The following is a 21,956-nucleotide window of genomic DNA, read 5'->3' on the forward strand; positions in this document are numbered from 1 at the left end:
GCTAAAGTAGAAAATCTACTCATGTCCTTACTTCTTATCCGGGAGGCTCTGGAGCTGAACAGCTTGTGTACAAATCTTGGCTTTGCCATGTACAAAATGTGCAATGTAGGCAGATTACTCCATGTCACTGTGTTTCAGTTTCCTGGATGCACATGGGGTAGAATGGTAGCTACTACTTCTTGGTGTGGCTGTAGAATGTTTAAGGAGCTAACAGGTGTGATGCATCTGAAGGGCACAGCAAGTGCCTGGGGGATGCTGCTGTGATCACCATCCACCTTCTGGCTGTAGAAACGGATCAGCTGTTTCCACATCAATCAAAGGTAAACACTGGAGCTAAAATCCTATTTGCACTCACCTTCTCAAAGACTCTGTTTCTAGCACTCCGTCCTCCCCATCATCAGTTTTACCCTCTATACTGGGTCATTTCCACAGATGCAGTAGCTTCCATGATGGCCCCCACACAAAAACAAAGTTATTCTTTAACCCCATGTATCCTTCCTGCCATATTTCTTTGTAGAACTAGTTCAAACTGATGTCTCTGCTTCTTTACTTTCCCTTCTCTCTCAGACTCACTCCAAGTAAAATATTGTCACAGACACGCCTCCAAAATCACACTTGTCAATGCCACCAAATGAGTTCTGCCTTGCCAACTTCAGTGACCAATTCTCAACCCTCCTCTTACTTATTAATAGAGATTAGCACTATTGCTCATTTCTTACTTAAACACTTTTTCACTTGGCTTCCAGAAAAGCCCCCCGTTATGTTGGTGACCTTGCTAAGCCTTGTTACCTTCTCCTGGGCCTTCCTGCCTTCCAGTTACTGGGGCACCCCCAGGAGCAGGCTCAATCCCACCTCTTCCATACCTGGACAGTCCTGTCTGGCCCAACGGCTTTCAATGTCAATTCCATGCCAGTCACGCCCAAATATTAACTTTAGCTTTAAAAGTCAATGTTGTGACTTCTCCCAGGACTCCCAATCTCATATATCAGAAATTTCCACTTGAATTCTTTATCTTTCCTCAGTCTCCTTCATTTCAAAAGCATAGACTTAGAGTCATCCTGGGTAATAGATATTTGAAACATTATCTTTTGTCATTTTCATTATTGGATTTCTTTAAAGCAGAGTTAATTTGAAGCTAGACTAGGAAAGTCTTACGTGCTTGGCTTTAACCCTTGGCCAAAATAAGTGACTCATGTGAGGTTCAAAGTCTGACACTTCCTGGCTCCCTGTGGGCCATGGGCCGGTTTGTTTACTGGGCCTCGATCCTGCTGAGCTTCTGCTTTGCATCTATTCTGGTGGTTCAGTCTGTGACTAACCCCTGGTGAGCTCCCTCCCTGCATCCTCACCTCTGTGTCCTTCACTTTCACCCTTCACTTTTAAACAAAAACCTCATGTAAGTATCCCCTGTGGACTCTTATGAGTCCTTTCAAATATCCAAACTTATGAAATGTCTGCAAATTTTAATATTTAAAGTGCTGCAGTAAAGTGTTGAAGCCGGCTTTCACCCATGTACAAGAGTCAAATGTTAAACCTTTAAGAAGTATATGAGTCAGTTATGAAACATAGCCACAGTTGAGAATTAAAGGTACCAACTACACAAAAGTCATTATTCACTTTACTGAATTTTATCAGCATTTATGGCCTTGAGGATTTTTATATCTATTACATCTTTATGATGGGACCATCCCTCCCCACACCACAGTCAGTGATGTCCCAGGGCAGCTTGAAATTGGCCCCTGGGGTTTATACCATGGAAATGCGAAGTGCTACAAATCAGCCACTCCCTGGCCCTGAGCTTTGAATGTTCAACACTTACCAGTGTTAGAGCTGTGAGGTGGCTTGAGGTAGTGAATGAAGTAATTGAAAAGGGCAAGTAAAATTTTAGCAAGAAAAAGAAAGCTTATTAACGACCTGCACAACAGGCCAAGCTCTGTCCTAGTGACTACAGGGCCCTGGAGAGCACCGTTTTGGGTTTTATACAGACTTGAGGGGTATCAGCTGCTTCTTGGAAGCCTCCCAGGGTCTTTACTAACTCTGTTCTCAAAACAGCCCACCTGCAAGGTCTTCATCAGTGCCTTTCCCATATAGCCAGGTCAGCCTGACCCAGACCAGTCCAAAATAGCCTAAAGCTGCCTGAACACATCTGCCCTCCACCCTGCCCGTATCTAGCTGATGGTGTGGCCTGAGCATCATTAGTCCTCCTTTGTGCAGCTGTAGCACGGGTCTGCCTTTAGCACCAGACTGGCCTTTGGCCAGTGGTTCTCAACCTGTGGGTTGCAATCCCCCCCCCTTTTTTTTCAATTTTTGGCTGGGGCTGGGTTTGAAGCCACCACCTCTGGCGTATGGGGCCAGTGCCCTACTCCTTTGAGCCATAGGCACCACCTGCGACCCCTTTTTAACAATGAAAATACATTGCAGCATTAGGAAGGTTGAGAACCACCGCCCTCAGTACGCGGCCTGCCAGGGGCTGTGGTGACTGCAGTTTGGTGCTGGTGTTCATTTTTCACAGTTCCACTGGAAGAGGAAGTTTAGAGTAATTTGCTTTTGAAACATTTTATAGTGATGTGTCAGGAACATCTCAGATGTGCAGGTTAAAGTGACTAGAGAATTCCAGAAAAATTACAGTAGAACATGTTGTTCTGCATAAATATTATGCTGATTTATGAAAAGAAAACATTCCCATCTACTTACTTTATCACCTTTACAATTTATTATCTTCATTTAAAATTATCAGGGCAGTGCCTGTGGCTCAAAGGAGTAGGGCACCAGCCCCATATGCTGGAGGTGGCAGGTTCAAACCCAGCCTCGGCCAAAAAAAAAAAAAAAAAATTATCATAGTGGGTAATCGTGGTTGAGTAAACAAAATTTCATCTTCATAAAATACAGGGACATACATTATTCAGGAATTCCATTAAAAAGCCATCTCTGGTTTATGATATAAGGCTGGGTTTATGCTTTTATTTATTTATTTTTTGGGTTAACATTTCATGACATTTTCTTAGTTATTGTGTTAAAACATTTACAGTCTACATTTAGTAAGTTTCACATGTACCCTTGTAAGATGCACCGTAGGTGTGGTCCCACCAATTACCCTCCCTCCAATTGGATAATACCCTTCAATTATCCTCCCCCTCCCTCTCCTCTCCTCTTTCCCCATATTCTGGGCTATAATTGAGTTATAGCTTTCAAAGCTATAAATTGGTTTCATAGTAGGGCTGAGTACATTGGATACTTTTTCTTCCACTCTTGAGATACTTTGCTAAGAAGAATATGTTCCAGCTCCATCCATGTAAACATGTAAAAGGTAAAGGCTCCATCTTTCTTTAAGATAAAATTCCATGGTGCATATAGCACAATTTATTAGTCCATTCATGGGTCGATGGGCACTTGGGCTTCTTCCATGACTTAGCAATTATGAATTGGGCTGTAATAAACATTCTGGTACAAATATCTTTGTTATAATGTGATTTTTGGTCTTTTGGATATATACCTAGTAGAGGAATTGTAGGATTGAATGGCAGGTCTATTTTTAGATCCCTATGGGTTTATGTTTTTTAAGTCAGATTTATCTCATTTACTAAAGACAGTGAGGTACAAATCATTAGCCAGGGTAATGAGAGGTCTACCCCTTCCCAGCCTCTTGAGGAGCAAGAAAGGATTAAGAAAAAACAAGCAAAACTGTGTTCAGAGCAGGATACTTCAGAGCCAAAGAGGAATTCTAAATTAACCTAACTTCCTTTTGAAGAAAATATGGCGTACTCTGAATTGCTGATCCTTCTGCCTCTGCCCCCATGTACTGTGATGGCTCAGAGGACACCCATCTCAGTGATTACAGAGAATTAATCTGGGAGCACCTCTCTCTCCTATTTAAAATCCTACTCCACCCCTCACTGCCCACCTCAACACTCTTAGAGAATAAAACCTAAAGTTTTTATTGTGACTTCCAAATCCATAAAAAGCTCATCACTCTTCTCTCTCATTGTTTAGGACGCAGGAGCCTCCCACCAGCATCCTTTCCTGATGTCTGCAGGTGGCTGTTCCAGAGAGCCCCAGGCCTGCACCTGCTACTACATTTTCCACAGATGTAAAAATTGTCTGTCTGTGCATCTGATTCCTCTAACAGACCAAAAACTTCTCAACAAATCTCTTTTATCTCTGTGTTTCAGGACTTCTTGCTGTCCCAGTGGACACTGCCATTGTGTCCTGCTGAATAAAAATGACACATGCCAGGATAATCTGGCTGCTGCCTGTCTCTGTGTCAGGTCCTATGATGCCCTTGCAGCCCATGTTCCACCCACTTCCTTACCTAAGGTTTCTAAACTTCCATTCTGAGATTTTCCAACTGCTGTACTCCCAGGGTGTCTAACCTGTGGTCCTCAGCCACATGTGGCCCAGGATGAAAGAAAGCAGCCCAACACAAAGTCCTAACATTACTTGAAGCATTATGAGATTTTTTTTTGGTGATTTTTTTGAGGAACTCAATTGTGCAGTTCTGGTGCATGAACTCTGTGGAGGACAAGGTCATGTCACAGTGTCATGTGAAATAAGCACATGTGCTGTCACTATTTGTGCCCGTGCACGGCCTCAGTTTACATGATGTGCGGCCTCCAGTGGGTGGTCTGTCAATCGCAGACAGTCGAGCTCACACTTTCAGATGTCACCTGCTCATGGTGACTTGGTGAGGCAGCAGTTACCAGTTGTTATGACAACACAGTGTCACAGGCACTTGATCAACAGTGTCCTTGCACTTGATCAACAGGGTCTCAGTAGATAGGATAAATTTACAAGTACATCCTGTTAAAGAAAGCCAAAGCTCAGATTGATTTATGTCCCATTGAAAGAGAAGCCATATCACCATCCCCCCACACTACCAGGGAACAGCACTGGGGCAGACAGTGGGGTGAATGAAGGACAAGGAAGAGCAACCAAACTTATATTTTACCCTGAAAGCAACTAAGAGTTTTAAATATTTTTAAACACACATTCTTGAGATGTCAAGAATGTGTGTTTGAGGAGGATGAATCCCACGAATCAGTATCATTATTTGGGTCTCTTCTGAAAGCCCGTTCTTTAGAGAGGCCCTTCCTGACCACCTGTTGATGACCACCCTGCCCCCACCACTTTCCCCCATGACACTCCTTCATTTTCTCCATAGCATGTGTAAATAGCTTATGTGAAATCATGTATGTGTTATTTTGTTAAAGTTTGTCTGTCTTTCCCATTAGAGTGTCCATGAAGGCAGGGACTTTATTTCATTTGTTGTTGTGTTCCCATGTTGGGAACAATGTGTAGACCCAGAAAGTACATGATAAATATTTTTTAAATGAATGAATAAATTAGAGTAAGCATGTGATTAAAAATAGGAGAAATGGTGTCAAGAATCTATGTGTTTATATTCCAAACACCTAAATGGCATCTGAATTTTTTTTTGTTTTTATAAAACAAAGTGTTTTATAAAACAAGTGTTTAGTGCATCACCCAAACACTTTATCCATATTCACTTAGTAAAATAACTCTAGACTAGACTGACTAGTTCTGTTTCCTATAAAGACTACTGAAATTGAACTATTTCTTACTCCCAAACCAACCTCCAGCTATAAACTCATCCCTACAAAAGTACGTAGAGTCTGAGTGAGAATTTTTAGGAGTAGTATGTTTCTGATGAGTAATGCTGCCACAGAACAATTATATAAAAAAGACAACTTATGTCTAAGCCGTTAGTCAGGGTTGCTGGAGGAGAGACACAGCTGATTTCCCCAGGGAGGTGCTCAGAGCCGTGAAGGTGAGCACAGGTGCACAGGGCCTGAGTCTGAGCGCTGAGTCACCACTCTGCGGTGGCATTTCTTGGGTGGACCTCTCAGATGCCCAATCCAAGTAATATCTGTTGTTTTTTGTTCTAAGTATCCAACTCAAAGAGAATTCTCACGTCTTCTTTCTTTTAAGCCACAGCAGTCATCATGCTTGTTAAACAGGTTTCCTTCCTGCCATCACACCCAGCCCTTAGCGTCCCAGCTTCCACGGTGGTGAGCACATTCACCTGAGAGCTGCACAGATCTGTGCCGGACGAGAGCAGGACCAGAGCAGCCAAAGGCTCCCTCTCCCTCTGCCAGCACCAGCAGTGCTGCTGTCTGCACACCATGTACAGGTGAGTGGACATCTGCTTGCCCACAATCCTGACATCACTAAGATTGGCACTGGCTCCCCAGGATGACTGCTACCCACAGTTACGGTATAACAGCTGAGTTTAGGGGAGAAATGTGTAGTTTTTGAACAGTGTTCTAAACTTTCTGTATGGGATAGCTTTGTCACAAACATACTTCTGTGTGGAACCTATAGTTTGGTGTAGTAATGCTTTAGAAGGCAATGTACATGTGACTTTTAATTCGCATGGGTCAAAATTAACATGACTGTTAAGAGAGTATGACTGTTGTAAAACAGAGAAAGGCAGGAAGGGAACATTTTCCTTTCTCATGAATCAAACACTAAATTGTTGGTGGCAGTGACGATGATTACAACTTTCTCCTATCTGTTTAACATCTTTCTCTACAGTGCTTTTGTGAACATCGCCCTGAACCTCACAGCATTGCCTCACAGTCTCGGCAGAGCACATTTAAATTCCTGTATTTTTATTTGTTAAATGTTCATGAGCCAGAACATTATGTATAATTATGTATAGACAAGGGCTACACAGTATTTGTTTTTAAAGTATTTAACTAGATAATTATATGAAATGTAAGTCCTCATTAATGGCAAAGTTTTAAGAACTCTTTCAGCTTGTAAGGAGTTTATATCAAAATAAAATACAGCAAAATTAACTGAAACTGATATTGAACAATGAACGTTCAGATAACTGTGAAATATAACTGTACACCCTACACAAATATTTCTCTAAAGTGTGTATTTTGAATGAATAGTTGGGTCCTTTAAGGCAGATATATTCGTGCATATTGTATCTATACATGTATTCTCACTCTCAATAATCACATAAAAATGTGGTTAGACAGGACACACTGTAATTAAACATTCTAAGACCATTTATTTGAACTAAAGTGAAGAATTGTTTTAGTCAAGCCCCTGATACTTTCTTATTAGCTGTGTGTCTGATCGATCAGCGAATGAGGGGCTGCATACATTTGAGGGAGAAAAAGCAGCTGGACGCTGTTCTTTGTTTCCCTGGACACAGTCACGGCCTTTGTGCTAGGTGGATGGCATTTTCCTTATAGGGCTCCTCCTCTCTTTCCTTCCTCATTTTGACACTTTTGTGAAGCCCTTACCTGAAAGACTGCAAAGGATTAAGGCATTATTTCTAAGAAACCCTTATTACTCAGGAAGGGTTCAAGCCCTAATTCCGGGATGAGTCTCTCAGAGTGAGGTGTCGTCTGATCATACACAGAACTTGGAGGGATTGGACACAGGTTGGACTGGCAGGTGCACTGGAGAACACCTCCAGGAAGTTTGTGGTGCCGTCTGGGTATCTGAGTTTTTAATGACTCTGAGGGAAAAGGAAATAATAGAAGTAAAGGTTTTATCATTTAAATGATATTGAATATCATTTCATCAATTTCAAATCTTTTCTTAGAGTTAATCCTATAGGATGAAATAGAGAAAATTTCAGAAGAATCTGTATTTCAGGTTCTGGCCATGGAAGTCTTATGAAGCTCATGTCCAGGAAGTTTCCATGGCAGGGTGTTATTTAAATTCTGTGCCCTCTGACAGAAATTTCTTATGTGATTTTCCAGAAGAGTTTCTAGCATGGGCTATGAGGAATTGGCTAATAGCGGAGTGATTTTTCTGCCTGAGAGTCTCTTGGTCATTTTTAAGCAGATCTTCAATCTATGTCATGGCTTGCAAGATCTTTAGGCTATGGACTAAAGATAGCTATGACCCAGAGAAACACCTGAGCTGTGACCAGAAATAATTAAATGGGGAAAAGTTATTGGAAATGGACACTATAAATTCTATAGAAATTTTAATGATATAAAACACATGTATAGGAAATTAGGAAGTGATTTCATTCTTTTGCTTTCAAACTATAGTGTCTGGATTAACTCTAAGATATTTTATTTGATCTAACTTTTTTATTTGATACAATTTTAATATATTTAAATTTCCTTTGTTCTTATAATAATACAAGTTCTGAAAACAAATTGTAGAGATAAAATAAAAATTTCCCCAACTTATTCAAACACCTGTTTTGAGTTAAAACTTTAAAAATAAACCCAGTCAAAACAAGAAATGTATAAACATGTCTTCAGTTAAGGGTTAAGAAAAAAGTAACTAATCACAGCCCAGGGGAGACAGAGCAGTACAAACAGGAGAAAGGTGAGGAGAGTCCTGATAGCCAGGCCCTGGGCTAGGGCAGGGCTGAATGCTCATGGAGTGAGCTGAGTGCCAACCTGTCACTAAAAGAGCTACAATATTTTAAATTTGACAGTTAGGAAACAAATACTCATTTAAAGGCTTTGGAGAGCCATCAAGAAACAATACTGTAAAATTCAGGAAGGATATGAAAAATTGAGATAAATTAATTTTAATTAGGATGAAAACAAATGTTCGCCTTGGAAAGATAAATATTAATTTCGTGCAATATTTTACATAATAAAATAAACTCTGTGATATACTGATTCAGTTTCACAGCCTTGATTAATGCTTGGTTTTAGGTAACTCCTAACTTTATATCTCCAGCTATGGTTACCAAAGTCTGACATTTAAAATTGTGCGCTGGCAGGCTGGGCACAGTGCCTCACGCCTGTGATCCCAGCACTCTGGGAGGCCAAGGCAGGTGGATCCCTTGAACTCAGGAGTTCAAGACCAGCCTGAGCAAGAGTGAGGCCCCATGTCTAGTAAAAACAGAAAAGCTTTAAGCAAAGTACGTGGTTTTGTACTTTTTACTTCTTTCCCTCCTACCTTCTCTCCTACCTTCTCTCCCTTCCTTCCAATGTCTTTTGCTGCTGCTAGGCCTGAATTGTGGATCCCCCCACCCCCCGGAATTGTCTCAAATGCATTCTTCACATTCCCCCCTTCTCTTGCAGGCCTGTCACAGCGTCCCGGGCATCCCTGCCTCTCTGGCTGATTGTCCTCCTTGTGTTTGGAGTGCTGGCCATCCTAGGAGTAACTATTGGTCTCCTGGTTCATTTTCTGGCAGTAGGTTGGTAAAGAGCATATATTTATTTATTTCATTTAGTTGTAATCTTTATTTACATTTTTACAAAAGATAAAGAAATAATTGTAAGCAATGGATTTTCTCCCTTCAAAATGGCATAAGCCACCCCAGACCTCAGGGTAACTGCAGTTAGCCTGTGCCAAGCACTGTGCTGCTTACTGGTGTGTTGTAAATATGCGCAGGTAAAGGAACGGACATCCACACAGAGATAGGGGCACGTGGGCAGTGACAGGCACAGGCCACTCTACCAGAAGATGCTGCGACTCACATAGCATTTAAAACATTATGATCCTCAACATGCAGAGGAGAAACCAGAGATAATGAATTTGGACTAGTCGTTTCTTCATAATAAAAACATTCATATAGAAAAAAAATCCCTTTAACATAGCTTGTAATAAGACTCTGAAAAACATAAGGAAAGCTTTTTAAAAACTATATATTCTAACTTTAGTGGCGTCATTTGTACCCTACCATGAAAGAGAAGAGAATCTGCACACTAGTCCTTCTCAGATTCCTCCCACACGTCCAGGGTTTTGTCAGAAATCTTATTCTTACCACACTGTCAATGTTTCTAACACTTTATTTTGGAATAAAAATTACTGTAGTTGTTTAGCTTGAGTGTGTACTTACATGGGGGTACGCTCACCATCACCCCTTTCTCTGTGGCATGGCCATGCCTAAGTGCTAATTTTTTCCTTCAAAGCTGGATATGTTCAGAGTTTAAAGAAGTCAAGGGGTTATTCAGAGCTTTTTATGATAAATATAGACTCTTCAGCCCTGGTTTTCATTTCCTAGAGCAGCCACTTCCATGCTGTTAAGTTGATTATTGATATCACTCCCTCTTAATTTTCCAGTTGTTGGCATGTTCATTGTCTCCTTCAGAAGAACAGAGAATCTGTTCATTGTCTCCCTCAGAAGAACAGAGAATCTGTGTGCACTCACTCCCTGCTGTTTTCACACCCTGCTGTGTTCACTCTCTGCTGTGTTCAGTCCCTGCTGAGTTCACACCCTGCTTTGTTCACATCCTACTGAGTTCAAACCCTGTCACACTCACATCCTGTTGAGTTCACACCTTGATGAGTTCACTCCCTACTGAGTTCTTTCCCTGCTGAGTTAACTGCCTGCTGAGTTCACTCCCTGCTGAGTTCACACCATGCTGTGTTCACACCATGCTGAGTTCATTTCCTACTGAGTTCACTTTCTGCTGTGTTCACACCCTGATGAGTTTACTCCTTGCTGAGTTCACTCTCTGCTGAGTTCACACCCTACTGAGTTCACACCATGCTGTGTTCGCACCATACTGAGTTCCCTGCCTGCTGAGTTCACACCATGCTCATTTAATTCACTCTCTGCTGTCTCCACTTCCTGCTGTCTTCATACCCTGCTGAGTTCACTTTCTGCTGTGTTCACTCCCTACTGTTTTCTGCTGAGTTCACTCCCTGCTGAGTTCACTCCCTGCTGTGTTCACACCAGGAGTACAAGGGTATATATACCTCATACATTTTTGTATACCTTATATACCAAATGTATATATACCTCATACATTTTTGACTGCTGACATGCCTGAAAAATGCTTAATTCTATTCTTACCCTTAATTAATCATATAGGTTTCTAGATTGGAGAAAGATTTCCTTGTGAATTTTGATGCTAATGGTCTGTTGCCTTTTTGCTTTGTTGTTTCTGTCAAGGAGTCTGATGAAATTTTGATTCTAGAGTTTTTGAGTGAAGTCTCTTCTTCTGCCCCTGTCACCTGATTCTGAAATCTCACTGGATGTTTTTCTTCATCTCCAGTATTTTGAAAATTTCTGGTAATGTGACATGGCATAGACCTGATTTTTGCCCACTGTGCTAGCATTCAGTGGTCCATTCCAATCAGGAAACTCAGACTGAAGTTTCTGGGAGTTTCCTTGGATTATCTCCTTGATAATTTAGTCTCTGTCTCTAATGGGTGTCCTAAATGTGGTCTCAATTGTGTCCTTTATCTTTCCCTTTGTATTTTCTCTTAGTCTTTTTTTTAAGTTGCTTTCTTGGTTTTCTCAAATAAATTTTACAAACTTTATACTAAATTCTTTATTTCTGTCATTATATATTTAATTTCTAAGATATCTATTATTATCTAAATTGTCCTTTATATATAATCTTGATCTTATTTCTTTTTAATTAATTAATTAATTTTAAAATTTCCATAGATGTAGGGATTGAAGCGGTTTTGGGTTACATGGATGGATTATATAGTAGTGAAGTCTGGGCTTTCAGTGGACCCAACACTCAAATAGTGTATGTTGTACCCAGTAAGTAATTTTTGATTCCTCAATCCCTCCACCCTCTCCTATGTCTCCCAAGGCCATTCTCACTCTGTGTGACCATGTTCACCCATCATTTAGTTCACACTTACAAGTGAGTATAAGCAGTATTTGTTTTTCCATTCCTGAGATACTTTACTGAGGATAATGCCTTCCAAAATCATTCAAGTGGGTACAGAAGACACTATTTAATTCTGTTTCATGGCTGAGTTAGTATTTCATCGAGTGACCCTAGTTCACTTATGGCCTTATGGGCACTTAGCCATATCTTTGCTTGTTTTACAACAAACATATAGGTGAAGGTGTCTTGTTAATGTAATTACTTCTTTTCCTTTGAGTAGATACCCAGTGGTGGGATTGCTGGATCACACCCTCAGTCTGCACTTAGTTCTCTGAATAACTGCTATGCTCTTTCTGCAGAGGTTGTACTAATTTACATTCCTACCAGTTGTGGAGAAGCATTCCCTTTTCACCACATCTGGGGCCAAAAATCTATTGTTTTTTACTTTTTACTAATGCCATTCTGATAGGGATGAGGTGCTATCTTATCATGGTTTTAATTTGTATTTCTAAGATGATTAGCAAGATTGAACATTTTTTCAGATGTTAATTGCTGATTTTTTACCGGTTTTTTTTCTTTCTTTCTTTCTTTTTTTTTTTTTTTCTGAGATAGAGTCTTACTCTGTCACCCTGGCTAGAGTGCCCTGGTGCAAGCCTATCTCACATTAACCTTAAACTCCTGGGCTCAGGCGATCCTCCTGCCTCAGCCTGCCGAGTAGCTGGGACTACAGGTGCCACCACAACACCCAGCTAGCTTTTCTATTTTTAGTAGAGACAGGATCTGGCATTTTCTGAGGCTGGTCTTGAACTACTGAGCTAAAACAATCCTCCTGCCTTGGCCTCCTAGTGTGCTGGAGTCACCAGGGTGGCTGCCACACCAGGCCTGTGCTACTGATTTGTATATCTTCTTTTGCAAAATGTCTGTTCGTGTCATTTGCCCACTTTTTAATCAAGTTATTTGGAGTTTTTTGCTGATTTGTTCAAGTTTCTTGTAGATTTTGGAAAGTAGTCCTTTTTTTGATGTATAGTTTGCGAATATTTTCTCCCTTTCTGTAGTTTGTCTATTTCCTCTGTTGATTAATTCTCTTGCTGTCCAGAAACTTTCTACTTTAATTAAGTACCATTTATTTATTTTTTATTTTTGTTGCCTATGCTTTTGATGACATCATTATGAATTCTTTGCCGAGGCTGAAATTTAGAAAATTTTTTCTAGGCTTTCTTCTAGAATTTTGATGGTTTCAGGTCTTACATTTAAGTCTTTAATCCATCTTGAGTTTGTTTTTGTGTATGGTGAGAGGAAGGGATCCAGCTTCATTCTTCTGTATGTGGTTATCCAATTATCACAGCATCATTTACTGAATAGGGCATCCTTTCCCCAGTGCATGTTTCTGTCTCCTTTGTTGATGATCAAGTTGGGTGAAGTTGTATGGTTTTATTCCTGGGTTCTCTGTTCTGTTTCATAGATATATATGCTTACTTTTAGACCAATACCATGTTATTTTGGTTAATATAGCCTTATAATATAATTTGAAATAGATAATGTGATGCCTCCAGATTTGTTCTTTTTGCTTAGGATTGCCTTGGCTATTTGAGCTCTTTTTTGATTATTTACAAAATTTAGTACTTTTTTTTCTAATTCTGCAAAAAAAAAAAAAGACATTGGCATTTTAATGAGAATCGCATTGAATCTGTACATCACTTTGGATGGTATGGACATTTTAAAAATACTGATTCTTCCAATCCATGAGCATGGCATGTTTTTCTATTTGTCTGTGTCATTAACAATTGCTTTCATCAGTGTTTGTAGTACCTTTTGTACAGACATTTTATCTTCTTGGTTTTGTATATTTCTAGGAGGGGTTTTTTGCAGCTATTATAAAGGGTTTTGAGTACTTGATTTCTCAATTTGTCTGGTATTAGTGTGTGGAAGTACTACTGATTTCCGTACATTAATTTTGCAACCTGAGACTTTACTGAATTTACCAATTTTAGGAGTCTTTTGGAAGAATCTTTAGGATTTCTGGATATGATATCAAATCATCAGCAAAACAACAATAGTTTGACTTCCTCTTTTCCAAATCAGATTCTTTATTTCATTCTCTTGACTGATTTCTCTGCCCAGGACTCCCAGCCTATGTTGAATAGAAGTGATCTGAGTGTTACATGGAATGATTTCAATTATTTTCATTTAGCTAAGATTGGTTTCATGGCCTAGTATACAGCCTGTCTTGGAAAATGTCCATGTGCCAAAGAAAAGAATGTATAATCTGCCCTTTGAGGGTAGAATGTTCTTCCAGTGTCTGTTAGGTCTATTTGTTCTACAGTCCTGTTTAAGTCCAGTGTTTCTTTGTTGATTTTTGGCTTTGATAACTAGTCTGACTGGGAGTGCTACACAGAATTAAATTAAAAATAGAATATTAAAAGAGTTGATTTTCTTGTTTGAGAAGCTTTTCTTAGCCTTACATGTCTTAGACATTAAACACTCAGTTTATCCACTGGCTCTGGGAAAAATACTCCCTTCAGTTGCCAACTTATGTATGAATTTACATTAAGGAATATTTATGGCTGCTGAACATTGTAATAAATAGAAATAATTATGAATCCAAAGAACTGAATGATGCCTTATGAACACTGAATTATGAGAGAGAGAAGTCAAACAGTTTCTATCTTTTGCAACTTATGATAAAAGCAAAAAACTACGATGGTAGAGCTTGGTCGTCACAGTAAACAGTCCGTGACCACAGAGAAGCTAGCCGAAATTAAAAACATACATTTGTATGTCATTTTAAATCAACCCATTTTCAACATTTTATTGAGAACTTTCCGACTTCTTTTTCCATCATCGTCCTCACTATTAATAATGTTTTCACATTTATAATATCTTTTTATATTGTAGTGTTTACCTTCTCTGCACTCATGTAGAATTTGCAGTCAAATAATCAACTTTATCAATTAATAATATCTTTATTAGCTTCTCATATAATGATTTCATCCAGATTGAGTCTGTGTTTTCCACAAAATGATCTGGCAAAGAAAAGCAATATTAACATTTACTTAGTATTTATTATATGCTAGGAATTCTCAAATAGTATTGAGCATATTCATAGATGCTTAATATTTATCACATATTTTAGAGATAAGATGTGCCATATATCAAGTGACTTCATATCTATACAAACTTAGGAAAAAATGCAAAGTATTAGCTGTGGGTTTAGAAGTTAGACAGATTGAGTTTTGACCCTTGGCTCTTCTTAGTAGGTATAGGTTTTGAGTAAATTCCTTAGTCTTTCTGAGACTACATGTCTCCTGAGAAATGAGTATATTTCATAAGGTCTTTCTAAAGTATCTTCACATAGTAGATACCTAAATGGTACTATTTTTATTCATAATCAGACAATTGATTAGATAGAAGTATGATTATAATATATATTTTTATCTCAAGAAAATTGTAACTATTTCTGAACTTCACCTGATATATACAGGGGCTGTCCAGAAAATATCCAGACTTGTACTATGAGAAACAGACATATATGGCTGGATACTTTTTGGATAATCTATATCTCTCTATATGCTTATATATATGTACATATATATATATATATATAATTGGCCCTATAAACAATTTCCACAATCCCTAGATTATCCAATCAACTGTATCAGAAAAATTCACAAGAGTTTATCAGTATCTAATATGATCACAATACATTCTAGTTGGTTTACTATGTAATCTGTATTTATATTTGAAGTCCATTTAATTTAAATAATTCTTGAATTTTTTTTTATCTTAAAGAAAACAGGACCTACTACTACCAAGGTAGCTTTAATGTGCTGGATATCCCATATAATAGAGATTATGAAAGGGAAACATCACCAGAAAATAACTATCTTAGCAAAATTCTTGAGACTAGGGTAAGTTAGAATTTTCCTCTATTTGTTTCAATGTTAATTCTCTGAAATATAAATATATTATTAGGATTTTATTTTGACTCTATGTTCTTTTTGAACAGATGGATGATGCATTTCAAAGTTCTAGCATTTACAGACAATATATCAATTCTCAAGTCATCACACTGGTGTAAGTATCTAACACTACCCATCAGAACAGAGATCAACCCTTCATACACACCATTACACTTCAATGTTCTGTATAAAAAGTATTTCTTGGTATCATATAATCATTAGCCAATAAGCTTCTAATATCCCACATTATCCTAAGTGACAGACTTATTGTTCCATGAAACCAAAGTAAAGATCAAGTCTGCATAGCCGAGTTCATTAGATGCACTGGGAATGTCTTCATCTTCAGACTGCAGACTACTCATGCTTCGGTTTTCTCAGTTTTTATGTCCAGAAAACATTACATAGTAGGTGGTCTGATGCTCCAGCCTTTTTATTTAGCAGCAGCATGAATATAGACCCTGTTTTCTTCTGTCTTTTTCCTTGCAAGTCAGCTAAACACATTGCAGAGCCGCCCCTGGAGCTTTTAGTTGTAGGGTAGAAGAGAACACATCTCCGTCAGGCTTCGAAGACCAGGAAAACCTTCTAGTCACCATAACAAGAACTGAAATAGCTTTGCTGTATTCCCTGCATATGGATTTGGGTGCCAGGGAACAGTGCAGGGAGCTCTAGAATAAGGGACTGTCAGAGTCTGGCCTTTGCCACTCAGTAGTCCAGAGCCTTAGGCAAGTCACCTTATCACTTTTAGTCCGTTATTCTACTGATGACATAGTAATAACAACACCTGCCCTCCCTTGTTTTCAGAACTGTGCTCAGGACAGAAAAATAGTGTGCATGCAAAATTTTCAAATAAACACATTTGAAATGCAGGCAATTGCTCTTACCTCCATCAAGGCCATCAGACTATGTTACTAAGTGCACTAGTAAACATAATCACAATGCACACAGAACACAGCCTGCGCCTAATAAATGCTAACATCATTGCCATCCAATGATTCTGGAAAATTCCTCCTTCTCATCTATGCTTGATGATGAAGAAGCAATAAAAATACATTAGGGTCCAATGTTTATGTCACCTGTCCATGAAAATTTCTCTGATTGTTTAAGTAAAAAAATGGCTCATCTTTCCTATTAATAAGTCCAGATAAGATAAATACCTTATTGCTCCTGCTTCATTAATTATAATCACTTGTATATATGCCTTATTCCCCCTAAAAGTCTGGAAATTCCTTAAGGATAGACGCTGTGTCTATAGCTGTCACCCAGCAAATGACCAATGGACCTGTTAATGGGCACACTTCTAGGTGATCCCTCCACCCATGCCTCAGGCTTTTCATGCCTTTTCAGATTTGCAGAGCTGCTTGTCCTCTAGAGTGAATAATGTGGCTGCATGCACCCTGTCCCCAAGTAAATGCAGACAGATGGGTGACTCTGCCCTTAACCTAAGGTGAAGGCACTGTGCAGACCTGAACAAGGCTAGAAGCAGCCACGGTGGAAAAACTCAGGGAATGAGGAAGGAAATGCTATTTCGGTGGCCTATAAAAACTTCATGTTGTTTCCAGTCCTGACAGCAACAGTGTGACCGCACACATATGGCTGGTGTTCAAGGGCCCCTGGTCAATGAAAGAGAACACAAGAAGAAGGGTCGAAAACACCCTCCGTCAGATGCTGAGGGGCCATGCAGGGTCCTTGACTACAGATCCCAATTCTCTGAGGCTCCAGGGTAAGCTATGTGCCTCAGAGCAACTGCCACTCCTTCACCCCTAACACACCTCACAGGCAGCAGGCACAAGGCTGACGTTTGATAATTTTAAAAATGAAATCCTTGTTTTACATCAATTATTTGTTTTCTTCATGAAAAACACATTCAAACCACAATAATGCCACACCTTACATTCGGCTCTGGGGTGGCAGCTGCTTCCCATCCTACTGCAGATGATGAAGCTTCAAACGGTCCTCACAGGGGATGCTGTGACCTGCTGCTCTTCAACGAGTTCCTGTGACTTTCAGAACACAGCACTGCAAGGGATGTCACCTTGCAAAAATTATTTTTGTGCACTGACAAAAATTAAGTTCATGTGTGTGGCCTCTTCTACGAGACCCTCAGTTGTCCAGTTTATTGTGGAATTCACTTCCAGTTAAATAAAAAGAGGCCTTTCACATGGAGCTGTGAAGACAGCCCTTCTGAGTCCTGGATTCACAGGTGGTGAAAGAACAATTCCAATGAGCCAGGGTTCCTCCCCTTTCTTCTGATGCTTTATACTGAGAGTTCAGATTGTTTCTGGACCCTTCTGCCCTGGTGGACACGGGATCTCACTCCATCTGCCCAGGGTGGGCAGTTCTAGGCTTTAAATTTACTGTGGCTTTTTTGTTTTATTTCAGAAATCAGTAAGGCTGATGCTGAAAAGATTATCAACAGCCGTAAGTTCAAATACTTTTAAATTAAATATATGAGATGATCTAAAACATAAACAATCACAATTTGTTAACAGCCAGGCACCTTGTAGGTAATTTACACATAATAATTCATTTAATTATATCTAATAAATAATTATAGGGAAACTGGAGTATAAAGAAGGAAATAATCACCCAAATTTAAACTTTGGGAGTCCGGTACATACCCGCGGACTTAGCTGTGACTCTGTCTTCGTCCTGGAGACAGTGCGGGGTCTGCAGAGCTCCCGCGCAGGTCGTCGGTCGGTCGTCTGGGTGCTGATGAGCACCAGATGCTGGTAGACGGAGCCGCACGCGCACTGCAGCCGCTCCCTGCTGTGCGGTAAAGTGAACACGGTCTCTCTTCTGCATGTACAAAACTGCCCTTTCTGACAGGCTGCGGGAGACGGGCTAGGATGTCGGCGACACACGACAGGATCAGGGGCGGCTCCACCGCGCAGGAGGGTGAATGGCCATGGCAGGCCAGCCTCAAAAAGAACGGCCGGCACTACTGCGGGGCGTCCCTAGTTGGGGAGCGGCACCTGCTGACCGCAGCCCACTGCTTCCAGAGGTGAGTCCTCGCCAAGCCCCCAGGAGGGGTCAAGCGCTGGGCGACTGCAGTTCCTGCTAGTCACCCTCGTCCAATTATTAGTTGCAAAAGTATCCTGGTTCAGAAGACAGATTACATGGTAAGTCCTGCCTTACCAGTCAACACCGAAAGCGCTCTTTGTTCTCGACGCTACGTTCCACTTCCTATCATCCCTCCTCGGATATTCTGAACTATTTGTGGTTGCTGAAATACATCATCCCACTTCACCTCTCCCTTCCTCCCTGCACATGCCTCCCCCGTCTTTTAGGCAAAAATGACTCATTCCTATGGTCTCCTTGCAAAGGCTGCTTTCCCTAAGAAATCTTCCCCTCTCCCCAGCAGTAGATTCTAGTCCCTCGGTTTCAGGGCAGCACTAACTATATGCACCACCCTGCACTGATGAGTGTTATCTTCCCAGGGTTTATGCTCATCTTTCATTAGATTTAAGCTCCCTGAAAGTGCGAGCTGTCTTCATGTCCCCATTGCCTTACAAAGCATGTGGGGACACAAGCCAGATGTCAAACAGTGTCCCTGCTAATGGAGGATACAGCGAGGAAATACTCATGTCTTAAAAGAGCACAGTAGGTGCAGAGCATATTTCTGTTATCTTGAAATAAATGCAAAATATGATTTATATTTCTTTAGGACAAAAAATCCAAAAAACTACACTGTCAGCTTTGGCACCAAAGTAACCCCTCCCTACATGGAACATTACGTTGAGCAAATTATCATTCACGAAGGCTACATTGAGGGCCAGCATCACGATGACATCGCAGTCCTGCTGCTCACTGAAAAAGTTTCATTTAAGAATGATGTACACCGAGTTTGTCTTCCCGAAGCCACAGAGATCTTTTCACCTGGTGAAGGAGTCGTCATCACAGGATGGGGAGCACTTTCATATGATGGTAAGTACAGAAGAAACAGCATTCCCTGTGACGTGCAAGAGCCACAGAACACAGGGGTAGAGACACGGAGTCAGGGCACCACTCTCTGCCCAGTGGGCAGCACACCCAGGACTTGCTGTCTGTGCACAGAGTCAGGGCACCACTCTCTGCCCAGCGGGCAGCACACCGGGGACATGCTGTCTGTGCACAGAGTCAAGGCACCACTCTCTGTTCATTGCGCAGCACACCTGGGACTTGCTATCTGTGGGGCCTGGCTGTGTGCGCTGACTTGGTTTCAAACACAGCAAGGACACTAGTTTGGTTGTAGACTCTCCCTAACCTGAAAAGCCTACCTGAAAAGTCTCTGGTCCAAAGATGTAAGAAGAGTGATACAGACAGAAAGGCAGGGCTAGAAAGATGTTTCAGAATATAGTTTGAACATTTCTTTTTCATCCATTCAAGTGAGGGAACTGAGGACACTTTTTCATGCTAAAAACAGCCTGTAGTCAAGCAGGTCTCACCCAGAGGACAGAGCAGGGCTTCCATCCTGCTCCCTGCATCCTGCTCCCTCTCAGCTCTTTTGCTGAGAATGTTTACCTCCTTTAGGTGAATACCCAGTATTACTTCAGAAAGCACCTATAAAGATCATCGACACCAATACTTGTAATGCTAAGGAAGCGTATTATGGGATGGTGCAGGACACAATGCTGTGCGCTGGGTACATGGAAGGAAATATCGACGCCTGCCAGGTAACTCCAGATGTTACTCACACTGACCCATAGTATGTAAATAGCTGCTGTTATTTTATAAAAATTATCAATATGGGGACAGTTCTGTGCTTCAATTAACTTTCACTTTAACAATCCATTCAGTCTCTCTCAACTGTAGCACTAAAGTAATTTTTCCTACACACAATATGTGTTTTTAAGGATTTAGCAAACACTCACATTGGACTTACTCTGAGTCAAGCACGTTCAAAGTCCTTCACAAATACTCATTCATTTACTCCTTATTACAACCATTACTCCCATTTCAAAAAAAATAATTGAGGCACAGGAAATTAACATGTACATCACACATCTAGGCATGGATAGATAAATCCAGGCTGTCAAGCATCACACAGCCTGCACTCTTAACTAGGCTTAGAGAGTTCTCAGTTACTTTTAACCCATTCCTAGATTTCTCTCCCCTTCTCACCCCCTCATGGCTAGGTTCTGGCTACTTTTCTCATATATGAAGCTCTGAACTCCAAGTATATTCCTACCATAGGTCTCCAAAGCATTTCCATAGAACTAGACTTGTTGCTTATTGGATCATGCCTCCAAATTTCAGGCAAACCCATCAAGTCCCAGGGAATGAGCTGAGCACAGCTGGGCACAGCTGGGCACAGCTGAGGTTGAGAGTGACAGAGGGATTTATACCAGGCATCTTCCTACAGTCCCCATGAAGCTCTCATCACTCACAAACAAAGGGTCACCTGGTCTTATCACTTACACTTATTTGTGTAATTTAAGTATCTGAGAAGAAATTCTCATGATGATAAGTATTCTTTGTTTTTATTTAGGGTGATTCTGGAGGACCACTGGTTCATCCAAATTCTCGAAATATTTGGTATCTTGTTGGAGTAGTGAGCTGGGGAGATGAGTGTGGTAAGATCAACAAGCCGGGGGTCTATGCACGGGTGACTGCCTACCGAGACTGGATCGCCTCCAAGACGGGCATCTGAGAGAGAAGCGTCTTGGGGGTTTGTTATGAACGGATGGGTGAGGCAGGTGCATGGAGGGCACTCCTCACCATGCGAGCTTCCTGTGACTGCAGTCCTCCACACCACATTCACATCCTCACTCCTGATTTCTGTAGACGTTGTTCTCACTTTGTGTTTTTAGTTATCTCTTTGTACTCTTCAAAAGTATTCAGAACTCCTAAGAACTTTAATGTAGGTTGTATTTGTTCTAGTACCATATTAAAGATAAAAACTAAAAAATATTTAAAGTAGTTATTGAATTTAAAATAATAATACATTCATTACATGTGTTAGCATAATGTAATTTTTATTTAAAACCATTTCCAAGACAAAAAAAATGAAAATGTGATTATTTCACAGGTTTGCAAATGTCTTTAATGTCTGTCTCAGCAGAAGATGGCTAAATTCTCATATCTGCTTCTTCATTCAATCTATTGTTTTGGTTGAAGTATATGAAGAAAACATGGTTTTATACAGGTTAATAACTGAAAAGGAAAGAGTGTGCTAATGGTATCTTCAGATATGTGTAGTGTTCTCTTTTGGAAACACCCTAAGGCAGTGAGTAGTCGTTTCTTCCAGTGAGACTTTACCACGTCACTAATTTCCTGTGCTCCGCTGCTTTAGCCTCCATTAGTATAGCTTACATTTTGAACTGCATAATTTTGTAGCAGCATTTATCTGTTGTTCTGAAAATGCTGATTCACTGAGTTAAGTAGATATTTCAAATGTTGACACCTTTCACTATACAGTGTCAAAAAATCACATTCATTAATGTTAAGACTGATCCCATCATAAAAAGTATTAAAGTTTTAGAGTTTGTCA

The 21,956-nt window shown here is 40.3% G+C and overlaps 1 protein-coding gene across 1 annotated transcript; it reads left to right on the top strand.

Moving 5' to 3' along the window:
• Positions 1 to 6,137: 6,137 nt before the first annotated feature.
• Positions 6,138 to 21,116, top strand: LOC105888108 (transmembrane protease serine 11B-like protein). The gene is made up of 10 exons (XM_012812139.1): positions 6,138 to 6,145; positions 9,033 to 9,148; positions 15,318 to 15,436; positions 15,535 to 15,602; positions 17,047 to 17,207; positions 17,867 to 17,905; positions 18,314 to 18,488; positions 19,152 to 19,411; positions 19,997 to 20,139; positions 20,955 to 21,116. Exons 1-10 carry the CDS (start codon positions 6,138 to 6,140, stop codon positions 21,114 to 21,116), a joined length of 1,251 nt encoding a protein of 416 aa, XP_012667593.1.
• Positions 21,117 to 21,956: the final 840 nt, after the last annotated feature.

Source organism: Otolemur garnettii, unplaced genomic scaffold, assembly GCF_000181295.1.
Source record: "Otolemur garnettii isolate 467f Iridium unplaced genomic scaffold, OtoGar3 scaffold00191, whole genome shotgun sequence".
NCBI lineage: Eukaryota > Metazoa > Chordata > Mammalia > Primates > Galagidae > Otolemur > Otolemur garnettii.